Here is a 20,834-nt window from a genome sequence, read left to right on the forward strand (position 1 = left end):
GTGGAGTTGGCTGGGAATGAGACACAGCACATCAGAACTAGGCTGATGCGCTGTGGGCTCTAGAGGTGATCGCCGGAGGGGGGAGTTATTACTCCCCCACTCCGGCCAAAAATATGTTAATACATCTCCTCGTAGTGCTTCCTGCTTCACCTCGGTAAAGAGGCGAAGCAGGAAGCGTTATACCGACACAATACCTGCCGCTATCATACTTCTCCCCCTTGTTTGGGGAACCAAACCATTTGACCTGCTCATAAATTGTAATTCCTTGTGAAGTGAGTAAGTGTCCAGTTATGGTCCAGCAGATCTAAACCTACAAAAGTTTATGCTTTGCGACTCTATAGAAAATAACAGCTCCAATGAGAGTGTCTCCAGTTTCTCATATATTAAATACAATGTAGTAATTGCATTTACAAGTAACCCTGCTTAGCTCTTGTATTTCTATTACCTTCGTGTTTTTTGTTTTTGTTTTGTTTTTCTTTTTTGGCTATAGTATTCTACTTAGCGATAAAGTGCTCCTATCTGATCATGGGGACTTGCATATGCCTATCTGGGATACAGTTACTAAAGTGAGAGTTTTTAGAAGTGGAGATGTTGCCCGTAGCAACCAATCAGATTCTAGCTATTATCTTTTAGAAGGTGCTAGTTAATTGTTAAGTAGAATCTGATTGGTTGCTATGGGCAACATCTCCACTTCTATAAACTCTAACTTTAGTAAATATACCTCTTTAGACAATATTGCAAATTGATTCATGTGTCTTAATGGAAAATACCTTCCCTTTTCTAGGTACCTTTGCCTGCACTTTCCCCCACAATGCAGATGGGAACCATTGCCCGCTGGGAGAAGAAGGACGGGGAGAAAATCAATGAAGGGGATCTAATTGCTGAGGTAGTAACAGCCAGGTTTATACTTACAGTTATAAAGATACTCCTCATGTGTTCGGAACAAATGTTTTATGAGAATCCGCAGCGAGCTGAAATGTGGGAAACCGCGGCATTCACGCCTTATTGGAGCAACAGTTGAATTGCGCTCATTACTGAGCGTAGCGCCAAAAGAAACAATTGAATTTCCTATATGTGTTCATGTGGATAATATGTTATACTCCTGTTACTAGTCTACACCGATGATATGTTCATTAAGCAGGATTATTGTAAGGATGGATTTTGTTTTAATGTAAAAGCACATGCTTGATATTTAAACAAAGAAAAAGGGACCACGGTAACCAATAAAGTGCAGTGTAATGTGGTACGCTGTTGGTACACCTTGTGCTGGCCCCGCGTGTAAATGCAAAACAAGTTTCTAAGATGTAACATTTGATGTATTTATTAACAAAAGATGCTGAATACATACAGTACACTACCGGTCAAAAGTTGTAGAAAACCCCCATTTTTCCAGTTTGTTTTGAAATTGAAGCAATTGAAGTTCAGTGAATAACCTGAGATGGCACAAAGGTGGACACTGCTAGAGGAAATGCTGAAAATTATTCTAAATTTCAGAGCTATGAAAAAAAATGGTATTTCTTCTTCAGGGTCCGTAGGGATCCACAGGGATACCATGGGGATATTCTGGTTGGAGAGATCCAGGCACCAAACAGTTAAAGCTTCAGCTCACAGGATGCCTCGGGTCCTCCTCCGTATATACCCCACCCCTAGCCATAGGCCTTCAGTTGTTCGTTTGGTGCGGCAGGATCAAGACGTACCTTTTGTAACGGGACTGCTCAGTCAGTCCTAAGCTTTTATTTTATGTTTTATTTTATTTTTATGTTTTTGGGTTGGCAGTTGGCAGTTTTTCATGGAACAACTAAGAAATGACGGTCGTCCTTATGTTTTGCTGCGGCGGCATAGTGTTCGCGTTGGATTAGCATACTATCTCAGTGAGACTGCGTGCGTAATCTCCGTTGCGATCGGTAGTGAATCAGGCCCATAGTTACTAAGATTAAATTGATATCCAAAGGATGGCTTGCATGATCTAGTGAAAGTCCTATATATTGCGTGCTTTGATTGTCAAAGAATATCAACTGTACAACTAATGTTGCAGTCTGTCTTTATGGTAACTATTTAACGCAGGCGTCTTACACAGGTAGAGACCGACAAGGCCACAGTAGGATTTGAGAGTTTGGAGGAATGCTACATGGCGAAGATCCTAGTGGCAGAAGGGACGAGAGATGTCCCCATTGGTTCCATAATCTGCATCACCGTAGACAAGTGAGTGACGGACAAAGTATCTATCTCCTGTGGTCTGCGAACAGATAACTCTGCTTATATCATTTTGCATACTCACAAATGTAAATTATAAGGATAGTCTAAGCCACAATTATTACCATATAAAAGCAGGAGAATGCAAGTCGGTTGCTTTCGTACAAATCTGTAAATCCCTGATGACTTGTAATCATAATTTACAGTAAGGGATGCTGTATTCCTAATAGTACACAAGTTTTCCTAATGAACACTGCAGTGATAACATTATAACTCATGATTTATACAGATATTATTTAAATTAGTTTATACATGTATTAGCATCACTTGTGTATTATTCCATCCTTTCTGTGTGTTCTCACCTTTTCCTATTTCTATATTTTATTTGTCTATGAATACTATTCATCTCTGAGGATGCTTTTATATTGTCAGTTTTGTATAAATTAAATTCATTGACCATTATAAGTAGCCAAGGAAAGAGATTGCCAGTTTGGTTATACAGACATTAATGGAGTGAGTCTCATTGTATATATTCTAGTATGGTGATGCAGTACTTACTGCACGTAGGTAAGATCTGAGGATACGACAAACGACCTGCAGGAGCGCGGATCGTTATCGTTAGTGGGCACAGCACGATTTGTCATTCCGATTCGTCGGAATCGGCCAAATTGTGATAAATATCATCTAGTGTGTTGGCACCTAAAGAGTCTCTTCCCCGAGTGTGGATGACATTATTCTGGGCTAAAGAGGACCCCTCATATTTTAGTCTCTTTTACAGTACTTCCTTTTCCCAGGTGTAAGTGCACCATAAGATCTTGGCATTCTGACTCTATGCCCAATCTGTAACTCCCCCTACCTTCTGCTCAGGGTACATTGGGGATAGCTTTGACTAAATACATCCCAGGGCTCTGTGGGTAGTTCCAAAAATCAAGTGGACACTTTACACATAACAGTGTAATTGTTCTAATCATCTGTGTCCCACTTCTCATAAAAATCACTCTTTAATGAATATCCCCTACACAATCTTGTCATTTGTAATATCATTTAACGGTACTCCACTGATGGCATTATATGTTTAGGTGATAATCTCATTTATTATTGTCCTATGTTCTGTCCTCTGTAGCAGCTCCTCTAATTTCCAAGTATTGGGTTATTTTATCCTTCACTGTATTGTTCCTTACTTTCTCTGGAGGAGAAGTGGCCTCATGCTCTGTTCATGGATCAGCATTGTTTCTACTTCAGGGTCCATAGGGGTCCACAGGGTGACCTTGGGGTATAGCTGGATCCTGGATCCTCGGGCACCACGGAGTTAAAGCTTTTAGCTGCTCCCAGGATGCACTTGGGTCCAACCTCCCCTATACCCCGCCCCCGAGCCACAGGCACCTCAGTTTAAGATGGTGCCCGGCCGGAGTCGGGTCACCCTGCGGGGGGGGTCTGCAGGAGCAGCCCCCTAAAGCTTTTTTAACTTAGTTAAATTTATTTATTTTTTGACTACAGTTTTTTCTTTTTCTCCAGAGCGGCAGCGATGGGCTGTCTGTACAGACGCCCACGCTGCCGCTCCTTCTCCCTGCTGGCGCCGCGACGCCAGCACTGAACTGGGGATCGCGGCGGGGGAAGCCAGAGTCTGTACTAGCCGGACTCTGGCTTCCCCCGGGACTGCTGCCGGAAGACGCCGGGGAGATCAGGTAAGCCGCGCACCGCTGATTAGCGGCGGTGCGCGGGTAATGCCTTTCATATGCAGTCCCATGCCCCCAGTCTAGGGGACAGACCGGGGGCGCTAGCGGTGGCGGCGGGCCCCCCCTCCATCGGAGGCATACCCCGCCAGACCACTAGACCACCAGGGTAATTAAGCGGCAAGCGGGATGCCGCAACCTTGGGGGTTAAATATGCTAGCCAGGGGAGGAAGCCTTCCCTGTCAGCGGCTCCTCCCCTCAGCTCAGCGCGCCTTTCAGCTCGGAGTCTGGCGTCGCTGAGCTGCAGCTACTCGGGCCACTCCTCCTCTGAGGTCTCCAGCGGCCATTTTCTTACTGGCAGCGTGGATACTCTCAGGGAGCACGCGGACCGGTCCCCCTGTGTACCTCTCCCCCGACAAGGACAGTGTACACAGCGCTATAGCCCTCCCAGACACTGAATCTGGGAGGTTGATTGTAGTGGAAAGGTGCAGTGAGTATATCTTCCTGCATGGTATGTGACTTTTGCTAGTGCTGCCTGTCTGTGTCTTTTTTCTACTTACTGTCAGCCTGTACCTATCCCTTTCCTTCTCCTACAAGCCCTACAGGTGTGCGGGGGAAGGGTGTTTCTACTGACCTCACCTATATAGATCACGTATTTGTGAGGTCCGTCACATACAGTTGTGTGCTACACGGTGCCATATTGTGGGCTGTTGTTCAGCACACTGGTGAGTGCGCACGTTTTCTTCCTAAGTCATGTCTGAGGAGGAGATTGAGCACTCCGGGGCTCCAGCATTGTTCAGGCGCTGTTCTGCAGGAGTGTATAGGGAGGATTTGTCACAGGACGGCCTGTGCGGACGGTGCCAGGCGGTCCCTGGTACGTCTAAACCTCCCATTTCGCAGGAGCCACCATGGGCGATGTTTTCCCAGGTGCTGGTGTCCATCGCGGACCGTCTGTCGGTCCCGACTGCCGCCCCTACTAGGGCGTTGCCCCAGCCTGCCATCCCCCATTCCCCGGGTGTCCCACAATTATTGCAGACTCCCCCGGGGTCTCAGCCTGTTGGTCCCTATGTGGGGTTGCCAATGTATATTCAGTCCACCCCTGTGGCACAGCCGGCTGTGGTGCCGTTTCAGGCTCCTGTGACAGCTCCTCCACCCTGGGTGGATGCGCTTTCCCACACTGTCCAAGATTTGGCGGCAGCATCTTCGGCTTTTCAGTCGATGTTGCGCAGTGACGTGCCCTCCAGGGCGTCTAAACGCTCAGTCATGGCACAGGCTGCGCATCTTTCGGATTCTGAGGGGTTCTCGGATGATGGTGAGGTACAGGATGACTCAGCCTCAGATGCCTCAGTCCAGGAGGTAGACACTAAGTCTTCCATCAATGTGCGGGCTCTGGTTTAGGCGGTGCGGGCTATTCTTCTGATTGAGGATGAGGCACCCGCTCCCAAGTCAAGGTATCCTAGTTTTAAAAAAGCTAAGGTTACTTCTGCAGCGTTCCCCTTGTCTGATCAGTTGACTGATCACATGGCGGTGGCCTGGCAGACGCCCAGTAAGCGTTTCCTGCCACAGAAACGCTTGGCGTCCAATTATCCATTCCCGGAAGCGCATTGTAAGAAATGGGAAACTCCGCCTGCAGTCGATTCCCATGTAACACGCCTCATCAGGAGTGCTACTTTGCCATTGCCGTCTATATCCTCGCTGAAGGATCCTACGGACAGGAAGGTGGAGACTTGTCTAAAGTCTATTTATTCTCTCTCAGGGGCTGTAGCCCGGCCGTCCATGGCCATCTCCTGGGTGGCCAAGGCCATTGAGGGGTGGGCCAACGCCTTGGAGGACACATTTACGGATGAATCTCCGGACGTCCAGAGGGCGTTGTTAGGACAGATGAGAGATGCCGCCTCCTACATTGGAGAAGCATCTTTGGATGCTAGCCTGTTGACCTCTAGGGTTTCGGCGGCAGCAGTGTCTGCTCGTAGATCCTTGTGGTTGCGGTCTTGGAGAGCAGACGCGGATTCAAAGAAAGGCTTGGAGGCCTTACCTTTTAATGGGGAATTACTATTTGGTCCGGACCTGGACAAAATAGTAGATACCCTGGCAAAATCCAAGTCAGCCTTCCTCCCTTCAGCTACTACACCTGCTAAGGTGTTTCGTTCCTTTCGGGTTCAGGGCAAGGCAAAGGGTCAGTCCTTCCCGAGGCAGTCCGCACCCAAGACCGCCTCAAAGCCAAAGAAGCAAGCCTGGAGTGCTAGGCGCCCTTCTTCCAAGCCAGAAGATAAGCCTTCTGCGTGATGGGACGGGCCTCCCTCTGGGGGACCCCAGAGTGGGAGGCCGACTTCTTCAATTCGCCCAGTGCTGGCACAATACCACCACGGATGCCTGGGTGCGAGAAGTGGTCTCCCAGGGGTACGCCCTGTCTTTTCGGCACAGGCCGCCTTGCCAGTTTTTTTGCACAAGTCCTTCTCAGGACAAAACCAAGGCCTTGCAGATTCAGGAAGCCATAGAGGCCTTGCTGACGGCGGGGGTCATTATAACCGTACCACAGTCTCAACGTGGGATGGGGTATTACTCTACGCTGTTTCTGGTGCAGAAACCCAATGGCTCTCATCGCCCCATCCTCAATTTGAAGTCCCTGAAAAGGTTTCTCAGGGTTCCCAAATTCAGGATGGAAACTTTGCGTTCCATCATACTGGCGATGGAACCGGGGGATTATATGGTCTCCCTGGATATCCAGGACGCCTACCTCCATGTGCCTATAGCAACATCGCACCAACGGTTTTTGCGGTTTGCTATTCTCCACAACCACTACCAATTCAGGGCTCTACCCTTTGGTCTCTCCACGGCACCAAGGGTATTTACCAAGGTGATGGCGGTCATGGCGGCTCACCTTCGGAGCCAGGGGATACGGTTGCTACCGTATCTAGACGACCTCCTCTTGCTGGCAAGCTCCCCGGAGGTACTGATCCAGCATCTCCACCTGACGGTCGCTTGTCTACAGGCGCACGGCTGGTTGATCAACTGGAAGAAATCCTCCCTCATCCCATCACAACGGATGGTTCATTTGGGGGCCCTGCTGGACTCTCGTCAGCAACGGATTTTTCTGACTCCAGAGAAGGTCTCCTCCTTACAGCTGCGGATTCACAGTTGTCTGAGCAGTGGCAGAGTGTCGGTGCACTCAGCGATGAGAGTTTTGGGGTCCATGGTGTCGGCATTCGACATGGTGGAGTTTGCCCAGCTCCATTCCAGGCCCCTGCAGGGGCTGATTCTTTCAGAATGGAACGGATTGCCACACGGGATCCGCTCTCAGATGCTGGTGTTGTCCTCGGAGGTGCGTCTGTCCCTAGCCTGGTGGCTGCAGACAGCGCATCTCCTGGAGGGGCGCCCCTTTTGGATCCCGGAATGGGTTCTGCTCACGACAGATGCCAGTCTCCGGGGTTGGGGGGCGGTGACAGGCTCCTTGTCACTTCAGGGTCGTTGGTCGGCGGAGGAAGCGATTCTTCCCATCAACATCCTGGAACTGCGGGCAGTATACAGAGCCCTGCAGTCGTCCGGCACCGCTCTTCACGGAAGGGCCGTTCAGGTGCAGTCAGACAACGCCACCACGGTGGCGTACATCAATCACCAGGGAGGGACTCGCAGTCGAGCTGCGATGTCGGAGGTGTCCCGCGTCCTGGCTTGGGCGGAGCGCTATCTTCCAGCTCTCTCGGCAGTTTTCATCCCAGGAGTCCTCAATTGGGAGGCAGACTTCCTCAGCCGTTACGATGTGCATCCCGGGGAATGGTCGCTTCATCCAGAGGTATTCCAACTACTCGTGGACAAGTGGGGGCTGCCAGAGCTGGACCTGATGGCGTCCCGTTACAATCACAAGCTGCCTGTGTACGGGTCAAGGACAAGGGACGCAGGCGCAAGTCTGATAGACGCGCTGTCGGTGAAATGGCTGTTTCAACTGGCTTACTTGTTCCCTCTGATATCTCTGCTGCCTCGGGTCCTGCGCAAGTTCAAACAGGACGGAGGCACACTGATCCTGGTGGCCCCAGCGTGGCCCAGAAGGCCGTGGTACTCCGATCTGCGGAGCCTGTCCATCGACGCTCCGTACCTCCTACCTCAACGGCGGGACCTGTTGTCTCAGGGGCCCTGTCTTCACCCGGATCTGGGTCGACTATCTTTGACGGCGTGGCTCTTGAGACAGCCGTCCTGAGGTCTCGGGGCTTTTCTAGCTCCGTTATTACCACCATGCTGAGGGCGCGCAAGCCTGCTTCCGCGAGGATCTATCACAGAGTGTGGCACACTTACTTTCAGTGGTGCGAGGCCAGAAACTATGATCCCCAGGTGTTCCGAGTTTCGCGTATTCTGGCTTTCCTTCAGTCCGGTTTGGACTTAGGATTACGTCTTTCTTCACTGAAGGTACACGTGTCTGGTCTGTCGGTGTGGTTCCAGCGCAGGATCGCTGCTATGCCGGACGTACACACCTTTTTCCAGGGTGTTTTGAGAATCCAGCTTCCCTTTGTGCCACCTGTGGCCCCGTGGGATTTGGTGGTGGTTCTTAGGGCCTTACAGGGTCCTCCTTTTGAGCCCTTGGAGTCAGTGGAGCTCAAGTGGCTAACTTTTAAAACTGTTTTCCTCTTGGCAATTGCTTCTGCCAGGAGGGTTTCAGATTTGGGGGCGCTTTCTTGTCGTCCCCCTTTTCTGATTTTTCATCAGGACAGAGCGGTGCTTCGCACTCGTCCTGATTTCCTGCCTAAGGTGGTTTCCAGGTTCCACATTAATCAGGAAATTGTTGTACCAGCCTTTCAGTCACCTGATCTTTCGGCTGGGGAGACTTCCTTAGACGTTGTAAGGGCACTCCAGGTTTATGTGGACCGGACTAGTTCTGTGAGGAAGTCGGATTCTTTGTTTATCCTCTTTGGTTTTCACAAGAGGGGTTGGCCTGCCAACAAACAGACTCTAGCCCGTTGGCTTCGTTCTGTTATTATTGAGGCTTATATGCAGGAGGGTTTATCTGTTCCAGCCTCTGTTAAGGCTCATTCCACTCGGTCCGTGGGCCCTTCTTGGGCTGCTAGCCGTGGCGCCTCTGCTGTTCAGCTCTGTAAGGCGGCCACCTGGTCTTCCATTCAGACCTTTTTGAGGTTCTATGCGTTTGACACCTTTGCCTCTCAAGATGCATCCTTTGGGCGCCGGGTTCTCCTATCAGCACAGGAGCGTCCCCGCCCTTAGTTGGACTGCTTTGGGACATCCCCAAGGTCACCCTGTGGACCCCTATGGACCCTGAAGTAGAAAACAAGAGATTTGGTAAGAACTTACCTTTGTTATCTCTGTTTCTACGAAGTCCATAGGGTCCACAGGGCACCCGCCCTGACGCACCTGGCTTCATATGGGCTCTGTGACTGGTCACCGGTTTTCCGTCTCCCATTTCTGTGAGTATGGTTCTTGTGTGTTCCAGTCTTCCTTCTCTCTGTTTCGTCTCCTCCTCCGGCCTGGGCTGCTTACCAACTGAGGTGCCTGTGGCTCGGGGGCGGGGTATAGGGGAGGTTGGACCCAAGTGCATCCTGGGAGCAGCTAAAAGCTTTAACTCCGTGGTGCCCGAGGATCCAGGATCCAGCTATACCCCAAGGTCACCCTGTGGACCCTATGGACTTCGTAGAAACAGAGATAACAAAGGTAAGTTCTTACCATATCTCTTGTTTTTCATGGCACCCCTAAGACAAAATTTTGTTATTGAGAAATTCAGAAAAAAATGTAGTAAAGTGAACCTGTGCTTAACCTGTCATCCTTAGGCTCAGTAATGTGGTGGGGGACAGGTTTGGGCTTCTGTTTGTCCACATATTTACATTACATTGACCATAAATAATTTGATTTGGTGATGGACCACCAACCTGAGGCACCCCTGCAAGTGTCCTGAGGCACCCCAGGGTACCGCTGCGCACAGTTTGGGAACCACTGGATTAAGCTGTTTCATCAGTTTTGGGCTTTGTGCACTCAGCATGCTTTACATTCATTCTAGGTCTCTGCATTTCTGGTTATTGCTCTTCACCCACTTAGAACTCTGCTTTGTGTATCTCTTTGCTGCACCTAGGTTATCCGATGTCCACTATGTGGGGCTGATTCTGCGTCTGATGCAGACATTGCTACTCTTTGGCCTCTGTCGTGTCTGCATCTTATGCTAATACTGCAGCCGATTTTCACAAACCTGAGATGCCCACTCGCAGTGTCTTTAGAAAATGTATTTCTGTCCACGTCGGCTTAGCCAACTCAGGAACGGGCACCAAAATTCAGACTCTGAATCCGAATCTGTACTGCATCTGAGCGCTAACACATGCTCTGACTTAATATATCAACCAACTATGTGCAGCATCGACACCGCTTGCAGTTCAGAATCAGCCCATGCGTACCTTTCTCTGCACTTCAGCGACTATGGGATTGGCTGGGATTTCTCATTTGTCCCATTACTAACTCCCAAACGCCTCCCTGGGGCGTGCAATAATGGGCGCATCCCACTTATGCAGGCCATACACGGTGCGATAAAAAGACGTACAATATGTCTTATGAGGTTTTCCCCTGGAAATTTTACATACGATATGTTCAAATGGTGTACGATTTTTCATACGGTCCGATGCTTCGTTTCACAACGCCGGCTAGCGATTTTCATACACCTCGTAATCAGACATCGGATTATCTGCCAAAAGTGATAACGATGTGTGTCACATCGTGGTAAGCTAGGTCTCCCTCGTACGGTTTTCCGGTACAAGAGGCGATCCAATAATACACTACAGGGACGCTCATCGCCGTTGTATGTACACCAAAACAACATATGATGTGTACGATCGCTCGTTACTATCGATCGAAATCGTACACATCGTATAAAAGAATCATTCCGTGTATGGCCGGCTTTACAGTACTTCGCCTAAAGGGGCATAATCTTTGCAATGGAAATATCTTATTGCTTCCAACAATGCAACCTTGCAACTTGTGCAATACTGTACATTCACTTATCAAAAGTCATAGTCAAAATCTTTCCAGCTTCTTAGTCCACCACCACACATAACATCCTGGTAAACGTATGACTGGATTGCTGCGCACATTTGATAATAAAATATTTTAATATATTCGACTGTTCAATAACTCTACTAGAACTATCTCTTGGCAACCATATACTCTTCTAAAGTTGGGTACACATTAGTCTAAAGCTGGGTACACATTAGACGATGTGTACCCTGCATGGCATCGCCAGTGATGGGACCCAGCATGCGGCAAGTGCATACACACTAGCCGATGCTTGGTCTGAATGGGGGAGGGACGTGCCATGCTGCAGCATGGCGTAGTTAGGGACATCCCCTGCAGGGTCCAAGTGGGATATCGCTAGTGATCTGCGCTCATTGTCGGCGACATAGCCAGTACACACTGCCCGATGTGGATGATATGTCGTCCGAACCGCCGGATTGGTAGACATATCGTCTAGTGTGTATACGGCATTTGCAGTTCTCATTCATGCAGAGAGCATTCTGCTGGCGTCTGCCAAAACCAGAATGGTTAGTCAGACTGCGATATGTTGAAGACTTTTCATCTGCTCCAAAGTCCAATGGCTATGTGCTTTACACCACTCATGCCAATGTTTGGCATTGCCCATCTTGTGCCGACATTGCTTCCAGTGGCAGTTTGGAAGTCCGTAGTGAGTGTTGTAACTCAGGACTGTATTTTCCTACGCTTCAGCACTCATCGCTTCCATTCTGTGTGCTTGTGTATCCTGTCACTTTATGGCTGAGATGTTGCTGCTCCTAGACGTTTGCACTCCACAATAACAGCACTTACAGGTGACTGGGGCAGAAATTGGGCAGTCTTGTTAGTGATTTTCCTATGGGGAAAGTCACTGAGCTGCTCAGTACGGCCTTTTCTGCTGCTAATGTTGGATATGGAGATTGCATGGCTGTATTCTTGATTTTATGCACTGTTCGCAATGGGTGTGGCCAAAGTGTGCAAACACATTAATTAGATGTGGTATCCACATACTTTAAGCATGCAGTTATAATTGTATAAGACACATGACGGTGAATGGTACATATAAAGAAGAATGTTGAACATAAGGCAGGGCTTAATCTGATTCTATGCAACCTAGTTTTGAAATCATGCAATGTTAGAATAGTGCAAACTGTGCTGAAATATGTAATAGGATAGAATTGTTTATAGGGTTTAGAGCGGTGAGGATAATGGATGGACTGGTGCTCTCACAGCAAGATGGGATATAGAAGAAAAATACATCCTACTCTACTTGAAAAATAAGTTTATGTAAACACATGGCATTAAATCTGTTAAACAGGTATAGGGGAATGGGTTTCTCAATTAAGTGAAGATTTAACTTATCCCATGGAGTAGGCACCAGGCTTCTCACACTCTACTGCAAGGAGTAGTACTCACAAAGCCGGGGGTCACAGAAGTGTGTGGGGGGGGGGGGTTGGGCTTTTTCCAGTTTTCCTGCAATTTAGCAAAGTGTGTGTTTGAAATGTTAGAGTTTATTTGTATCCAGCCCCAACTTTTTAATCCCTCAAATGTTAGAAATTTTTTATAAAAATAAATGTAGCCAAAAATATATTCGTGGCACTGAAAATCTCTATTCGGCTATATTGAGGCATTCCCCAATTTCATATTAAATATAATTCCATTTAAATTATTTAGGAATCTGTGTCCTCATATTACACTATTCTATACACTGCTCTATCAATAGAACTATAGAAGATCTAAGGAAGCGCACTTTGCCAAAATCATATACAGGGTGATATTCTCTCATTAAAAAGACAGAGAGCCTGATTGGGAGTAGAGTAAAGGTGCCCATTCTCTAGTAGACCTCAAAACGACTGCAGTCGTTCAGTGTAGGCACATCAATCCTCTGCAAATATGCTCAATCTGACGTTATCGTCAGGTTGTCCAGCATGTTTGCCCAATGATAGATGTCTAAACGACCAGCGGGAGCGCGCATCGCTGGTCGTTTTAGACATTTTTTAAAAATGATTTGCAAACGATTAATTAACGTTAACGTTCAATCGCTCAATTTAATTGTCTACTGGATGGGCAAGTTTAGAAAGAGCAAGTACCTGTGCATCTTGGTAACACCATGCTGCACTGCAGATGGGGCAGATGTAACATGTTCAGAGATTTATATTTAGGAGGGGGTTGTCCAAACTGACATCTAAATTGCAGTGTAAGAATAAAGCTGTCCAGCATTTGTGGGCTATATGCAAAAGCAGCCAGTATTTACCCCACATACAAAAATAATGTATGTATTTGCACCCATTGTATTGCAGCATGTTACTTGCTCTGTCTTATGCCGCGTATACACTAGATGACGTTACTGAGTGACTGCACGATTATGACATCGTAATCGTGCAATCGCTCAGTAATCGTTCGCAAATCGGCCATGAAAATGTTAAAAACGATCAGTGATGCGAGGCTCCCGCTGGTCGTTTCCGACATCAGTCATCGCCCGAACATGCTGGTCAATGTGCCGATAACGTCAGGTTGAGCATGTTAGGGGATGATTGATGTGCCTACACTGAACGACTGATTGGTCAGTGTAGGCACAGCACAGACTGTGAAACGACTGCACGATTACAATGTTGTAATCGTACAGTCGTTTCACAGTCTGCTTGTGGATATGCACCTTTATGCTGGCCGTACACCTGCACGACCATTACACACGATTCACCATCCGACTCCCCGGAGCTCCCTGGCAGTCCCGGCAGCATGTTTGTTGTTTTTCTTAGCACAGGATCTGTCGTATGATCAAACCTGTGCTAACAGTAATTGAAATGACTTGAATTGCCGCACGATGGATCGAATGAATAAAATAAACGCAACGATCTCCACACGATACGATGGACAAGATGTGCTGCACATCTGATCATAAGATCTGATTATAAGAGCTGCGGGAGCACGCATCGGAGCATACTGTATCTTACTAAAAAAATACACGATTTTCACAAGATCCATCTTATGACTCGTGGAAAATCGGGCAATTGGCCCAAAATCGTGCCGGTGTATGGCCAGCATAGCTCTATTCCCAACTCTGAATTAGACCAATAGTCAAATTCTTGTATATTTCTGTGCTTTATATAACTTGTGGCAAACATTGGGTATTATATGTCTGCACAATCTCTATGTATAACACACAAGTGGTGCTGATATATGCATGACTCTTATACATATCTGGATAAATTGAGGTCTGTTATTGCCTAAAATTGTTCAGTTTTATAGCAATCACTTTATTGTTCATTCTGGAAACTCTTATAATACCACTCCCCTACCATTATCTATAGGAAAGGTCTAAACCTGGTGCCTTTATATGCTTACAGAACTTGTGTGACTGATGATATCCCATATACTGGCTCAGGCACCATGAATATACATTGTGTGTGTGTGTGTGTCATGAGTCTTACCATAGTGGCCTCTTAGTATACCCCCAGGCACCTTATACTTGGTGCTGCAGGACACAGGGCCATCCTAAAGGCAGCAAGTAAGACCTGGAAACTGGGGAGGGAAAAATGAAACTCATATGGCTTTATTTCATGCACAATATAGGGAGGAGAAACTCCCTATCCAGTGGCACAGTGGAGTGCTAAAGGGAGTCATTAATATGGTGACATTATATAAAGAATATACTCTAAAACTAATTTCATATGGTCAATAAATAAATCCTTTTCTAGACTTTCTATGCCATCAATTATATATTTACAGGCCCCGAGTTGTATATTCTTAGGAAAGAGGGTACTAGGTGAGTTACATTTATAGTCCCATAACTCCATTAATCCAAGATCCCACTCAGTTTGCAACATACATTCAATAGTCCAGAGTTGTCCAAACACTGTCTTCAAGGCTCCCCAACAGTTCAGGTTTTAGAGTGATCTATGATTGAGCACAGGTGACTTAATCAGTACCTCAGTCAATTTGATTTAGCCACCTGTGCTCAAGCATGGATATCTCTAAAACCTGAATTGTTGGGGTGTTTTGAGGACCACATTTGGGAACCTCTGCAATAGTCTGTTCTACTATCAATTGGTCCCACGACCACTGTTGCTTTACAAGCAGTGATGTTCCCTACCAAGACATCACAAGCCTGCTGGAAGAGTAGTCTGTTATATGTAATTAATTGTACTAATTGCTACATAGGGGATATATATTTCTCCTAAAAGAGGAATCCAAGTGGGATGCGGACGTGCATCAGTATTTGATCAGAAACGTTTAATAGATTATTTACTTACACAATGGGTATCTCGTCAACTTCCCTTGGTAGCGTTTGTTGTCCAAAAATGAATATACCTTTTCAGATGACTGTATAAAAACCAAATTAAATAATAACACAGACAACCCAATTCTAAGGGTTATGGCTCCTATGTATTATGATTTTTTTTTTTTTAAACTGTTGTTCCAGGACTTTTACAACTCAATCTGATACATTACAGATCAAATATATGGTAACAAACCATTCATTTATGGTTTTACTACTTATGGAGGGTACACACGGTCAGATATTCTTGACGATAATGTTGGAAAAAATTGTTACATCATTCAAATCGTTGACATGTTTGGCATCACATCGACCAACAATGCGCATGTCAGATAACAATATCTGAAGTCGTCTGTGTTTGCAGTCCATCTTGGACGACATCATTTAAATACTGTCAGAAATCGTTCATCTTTAATGAGATCGTTGGTAAAATCGTTCATCGTAGATCTAGCACGTCTGACCGTGTGTATGCACCATTAGTTTCTAGATGCAAAATATTTAGGTTCTCTATTATGTCTTATTTTATACTTTTTTATTTGCATTGCTTTAAAATAATAATAAACAAAGAAATCTTTCAGTACAGTCTATTTAGTTAATCATGAGCTGAACATTTCCTTGCGAATAGCTGTGATCAAGACCATTAAAAGTATTCCAATATTTCAGCTTCTAATTGAGCTAAATATGTGAGAATTGATCTTCGGGGGAGGTAATCTTGAATATCTTTCTTTGTATTCTGTGTGTCTTGTGTGTAACCCAGGAGAGGGTATATCATGGATTCCACTTGGTCTATACATTGTTGGACCTCTTCAGTTATAAATATAGCACAAGGCTCCCCCAACAGTTCAGGTTTTAGAGATATGTATGAATGAGCACAGGTACTTACACAATGGGTGACTCCTCAACTGCCCTTGTATAGGCATCCAGTGTGTTTTGTGATGTCCTGCAGCTAGATTTGCCCCCATGTGTCCGTCTTTGCAGAAAGCACATGCCAGCTGCACGTCAGGGTGGTATCTTTGTTTTTACAATTATCCGTTGCCATATCCAAAATAATCTCTCTTGTTTCTCATTCAACAGGCCAGAACTCATTGATGCCTTTAAAAACTACTCCTTGGACTCTGCTGCTCCTGCCACCTCTACTCCCATAGCAACCCCAGCAACTCCCACCCAACAAACCCCACCTCCTGCAGTTCAAGCCCCCGGTAGCACTTATCCCACTCACATGAAGGTGAGCTGGGCTCTCCCTGTGTTAGGGATGCAGTGTATCTTCAAATGTCTATTGCGATACCAGAAGTCGCTGGTGATTTCTGTGATCATATAACAGCATGAAGACTGTAAGCCATGTGCTTTACTACAGGTCACGGCACCCTGGGGTGACTTCTAATATCTGTAGTAACTTACAGCAGGGGGTACAATGTTACTCTTCCTAATTGATACTGAAAAGGTGACCTCAGAACTTCTTATTATTAAGCACTAAGATCGGTACTCCCGACTTATCCGTATATTGTATATAGGACCTCAAATATATGTTGGCACCACTTGTGTTTTATATTGTGCCAGATTATCTAACGCTATAACAGTTATATAAGCCAATTTATTCTTCTAAAAGTTGTATTTATCTGCATTTCCAATGTCTTCTATATTTTTTTTTATATGTGTATGTATATGAAGTTATGCTTGATAATCACACTTATACACAATTTATGGTGCAATTGGTGAACCGTGTTCCAGGGCCAAATTTCACCGATCGGGGTGTCCTACTAACTAAATCTGAAAGTGTGCGATAAATATTATATAAATACATGGGATTAGTTAGCATTTTGTCATTTATTGACTCTCAAGGTGAGTACACACGGTACGATTAAAATGGACGATATGAACGATAATGATATCGATCATATCACTATTGTTCATATCGTGCATTTTTCTGTGCCAAACGACCTTTGATTCGCAGGCATGTATGAACGATATCGATATCGTCAATCACCCGTGCATGTACGCCAATCTGGTCGATATCGACCAGGTTATTTTAGGGACCCGCGATCGTGGATCGCTATAGTCGTTGGTGGTGTCGATATCGATTATCCTGCACACACGGGAGATCGTACAACGTTATCGTTGTCGATCGTCCCATGTGTACGCACCATTAATCCTATGTGGGCAGGAAGGCCATTGGTTTATAAGATTTAGACCATGGCCACATTCTGTGTAACACACTTATGCTGTCATGCAGAGCGCTGAGAATAACGTGGTTTTATTAGAGACTGACACAAAAATGTTGAGCCCCCCTCTTTTTGGTTCAGGCTAATGCCTAGGGAGTGGTAGGCAGCTGACCGTATTACACTTGCTGCTAAGGGCTGGCAGTTAACATGTTCCAATGTGCCCTGACCTTCAATAAATATGGAAAAAAAATAAAAAATAAAATATATATTATAGAAAAAGAAGAGAGAAGGGGGCGCTATATCGTGCATGAATCAATTTATTACAAACATAAATATCCACGTCTCCAAGCACAAGAGGATACTGATACTGAGCGGGCTCATTGAGCGGTGTGGAGACCAGGGAGATCAGTAGCCGGGACGGAGTTCTGCCATATGGGTGCAGTAAAAATCATGTGGTATCCAGGCCACAGTGTGTATTAAATTGGTACGAGTCCATCCTCTTGTTTGGAGACGTGGATATTTATGTTTGTAATAAATTGATTCATGCACGATATAGCGCCGCCTTCTCTCTTCTTTTTCTATACTAGATCAATTGTGCCCATTGGAATCCAGGGTATTTTGAAGGGGAGCTGCGGTCTAAAAATACAGGACCTGAGTGCTATATGCCCACGGATATTGTGGAGAATCTTTGTGCTGGACTATTGAGACTTTATATAAGGACAGCTTTATAAGTGATCAGCGCACGGGTACTTTTGTGTTTGTGCATATATATATATATATATATATATATATATATATATATATATAATTTATTTATTTCTCGTTCATCCACAGGGGACACTGGAGCTCAAGACACGGGTATAGACAGTGGTTGAGTAGAAGGCTCTACTTCAACTACCTCCTATATACCCCAGTGTCTTGACCTCCGGTGTCCCCTGTGGAGTCTGAGAAATTGATTTACCGGTAAGTACATAAATCCTGTTTTATTTATTTATTATAATGTATACATTGGAAAAAGCCTATAGCAAGAAGGATACCTGATGCACCATTTCCCCTGCCCTAAATGATGAATGTTCCTGTCCTCTGTGTTGTGCTGCACAGATCGTGTTACCTGCGCTGTCACCGACCATGACCATGGGTACAGTGCAGAAGTGGGAGAAGAAGGTGGGAGAGAAGCTCAGTGAAGGAGACCTTCTGGCAGAGATTGAAACCGATAAAGCAACCATAGGTATCTGACTCTTATGTAACATATGGAGAATGATGTAGTGCTCTATAGAGTACATTTCCACCTCTGCTACGCATGCCATGCCCCAAAGCTCTTGTGTTTTGTTATTCAACGTGATCAAAATTTCTATAAGGGTTTATAGTACAAGGAAAAACAGTGGTATGGTTTATTTTGCCTGCAGCGTTTTACTCCTCTGTAGAAGCTAATGGAACCCCCACACCAGGAATTGCATTTATCCGTGCAGTATATTTTTAGTATGCAAATACTGAGGGAGCAGGGAAATAAATGTATTATTCCTAGTACTAATACGCTTATATCACAAACATTGACATAAATTTAGTAAAAGGAGATCATTCTGTAGGCAAGCACTGAAGCTAGGATCCCAGTTGTTTGCATTAGGGTCCTATTGAGGGATCTCAGGTAGATAACAAGCTGTAGCCGGAAGGCTAGGAAGTAATGAGGGATCTTGGGTAGATTACAAGGTGTAGCAGGGAGGCTAGGAAGTAATAATGAGGGATCTCAGGTAGATTACAAGGTGTAGCAGGGCAGCTAGGAAGTAAATAATAAAGGAATCTCAGGTAGATTACAAGGTATAGCAGGGCTGCTAGGAAGTAATAATGAGGGATCTCAGGTAGATTACAAGGTGTAGCAGGGTAGCTAGGAAGTAATAATGAGGGATCTTGGGTAGATTACAAGGTGCAGCAGGGCTGCTAGGGAGTAATAATGAGGGATCTCAGGTAGATTACAAGGTGTAGCAGGGCTGCTAGGAATTAATAATGAGGGATCTCAGGTAGATTACAAGGTGTAGCAGGGTGGCTAGGAAGTAATACTGAGGGATCTTGGGTAGATTACAAAGTGCAGCAGGGCTGCTAGGAAGTAATAATGAGGGATCTCAGGTAGATTACAAGGTGTAGCAGGGCTGCTAGGGAGTAATAATGAGGGATCTCAGGTAGATTACAAGGTGTAGCAGGGCTGCTAGGGAGTAATAATGAGGGATCTCAGGTAGATTACAAGGTGTAGCAGCGTAGCTAGGAAGTAATACTGAGGGATCTCGGGTAGATTACAAGGTGTAGCAGGGCTGCTAGGAAGTAAATAATAAGGGAATCTCCGGTAGATTACAAGGTGTAGCAGGGCTGCTAGGAAGTAATAATGAGGAATCTCAGGTAGATTACAAGGTGTAGCATGGCTGCTAGGGAGTAATAATGAGGGATCTCAGGTAGATTACAAGGTGTAGCAGGGAGGCTAGGAAGTAATAATGAGGGATCTCGGGTAGATTACAAGGTATAGCAGGGAGGCTAGGAAGTAATAATGAGGGATCTCGGGTAGATTACAAGGTATAGCAGGACTGCTAGGAAGTAATAATGAGGGATCTCAGGTAGATTGCAAGGTGTAGCAGGGCTGCTAGGGAGTAATAATGAGGGATCTCAGGTAGATTACAAGGTGTAGCAGGGCAGCTAGGAAGTAATAATGAGGGATCTCAGGTAGATTACAAGGTGTAGCAGGGCTGCTAGGGAGTAATAATGAGGGATCTCAGGTAGATTACAAGGTGTAGCATGGCTGCTAGGAAGTAATAATGAGGGATCTCAGGTAGATTGCAAGGTAAAGCAGGGCTGCTAGGAAGTAATGAGGGATCTCAGGTAGATTACAAGGTGTAGCAGGGAGGCTAGGAAGTAATAATGAGGGATATCAGGTAGATTACAAGGTATAGCGGGGCTGCTAGGAAATAATGAGGGATCTCGGGTAGATTGCAAGGTGTAGCAGGGAGGCTAGGAAGTAATAATGAGGGATCTCGGGTAGATTACAAGGTGTAGCATGGCTGCTAGGGAGTAATAATGAGGGATCTCAGGTAGATTACAAGGTGTAGCAGGGAGGCTAGGAAGTAATAATGAGGGATCTCCGGTAGATTACAAGGTATAGCAGGGAGGCTAGGAAGTAATAATGAGGGATCTCTGGTAGATTACAAGGTATAGCAGGACTGCTAGGAAGTAATAATGAGGGATCTCAGGTAGATTGCAAGGTGTAGCAGGGCTGCTAGGGAGTAATAATGAGGGATCTCAGGTAGATTACAAGGTGTAGCAGGGCAGCTAGGAAGTAATAATGAGGGATCTCAGGTAGATTACAAGGTGTAGCAGGGCAGCTAGGAAGTAATAATGAGGGATCTCAGGTAGATTACAAGGTGTAGCAGGGAGGCTAGGAAGTAATAATGAGGGATCTCAGGTAGATTACAAGGTATAGCAGGGCTGCTTGGAAATAATGAGGGATCTCGGGTAGATTGCAATGTGTAGCAGGGAGGCTAGGAAGTAATAATGAGGGATCTC

The 20,834-nt window shown here is 45.8% G+C and overlaps 1 protein-coding gene across 1 annotated transcript in view; it reads left to right on the forward strand.

Moving 5' to 3' along the window:
- DLAT (dihydrolipoamide S-acetyltransferase) overlaps positions 1-20,834 on the forward strand; it is a 41,334-nt gene that overhangs the window by 1,464 nt on the left and 19,036 nt on the right. Inside the window, exons 2-5 of the mRNA XM_088481379.1 lie at positions 785-886; positions 2,078-2,202; positions 16,207-16,357; positions 18,393-18,519. Of these exons, the coding sequence (XP_088337505.1) occupies positions 785-886; positions 2,078-2,202; positions 16,207-16,357; positions 18,393-18,519 (505 nt within the window). The remainder of the gene's footprint in view (positions 1-784; positions 887-2,077; positions 2,203-16,206; positions 16,358-18,392; positions 18,520-20,834) is intronic.

The sequence above is a fragment of the Taudactylus pleione genome, unplaced genomic scaffold (assembly GCF_031769625.1).
Source record: "Taudactylus pleione unplaced genomic scaffold, aTauple2 ptg000270l, whole genome shotgun sequence".
Lineage (NCBI taxonomy): Eukaryota > Metazoa > Chordata > Amphibia > Anura > Myobatrachidae > Taudactylus > Taudactylus pleione.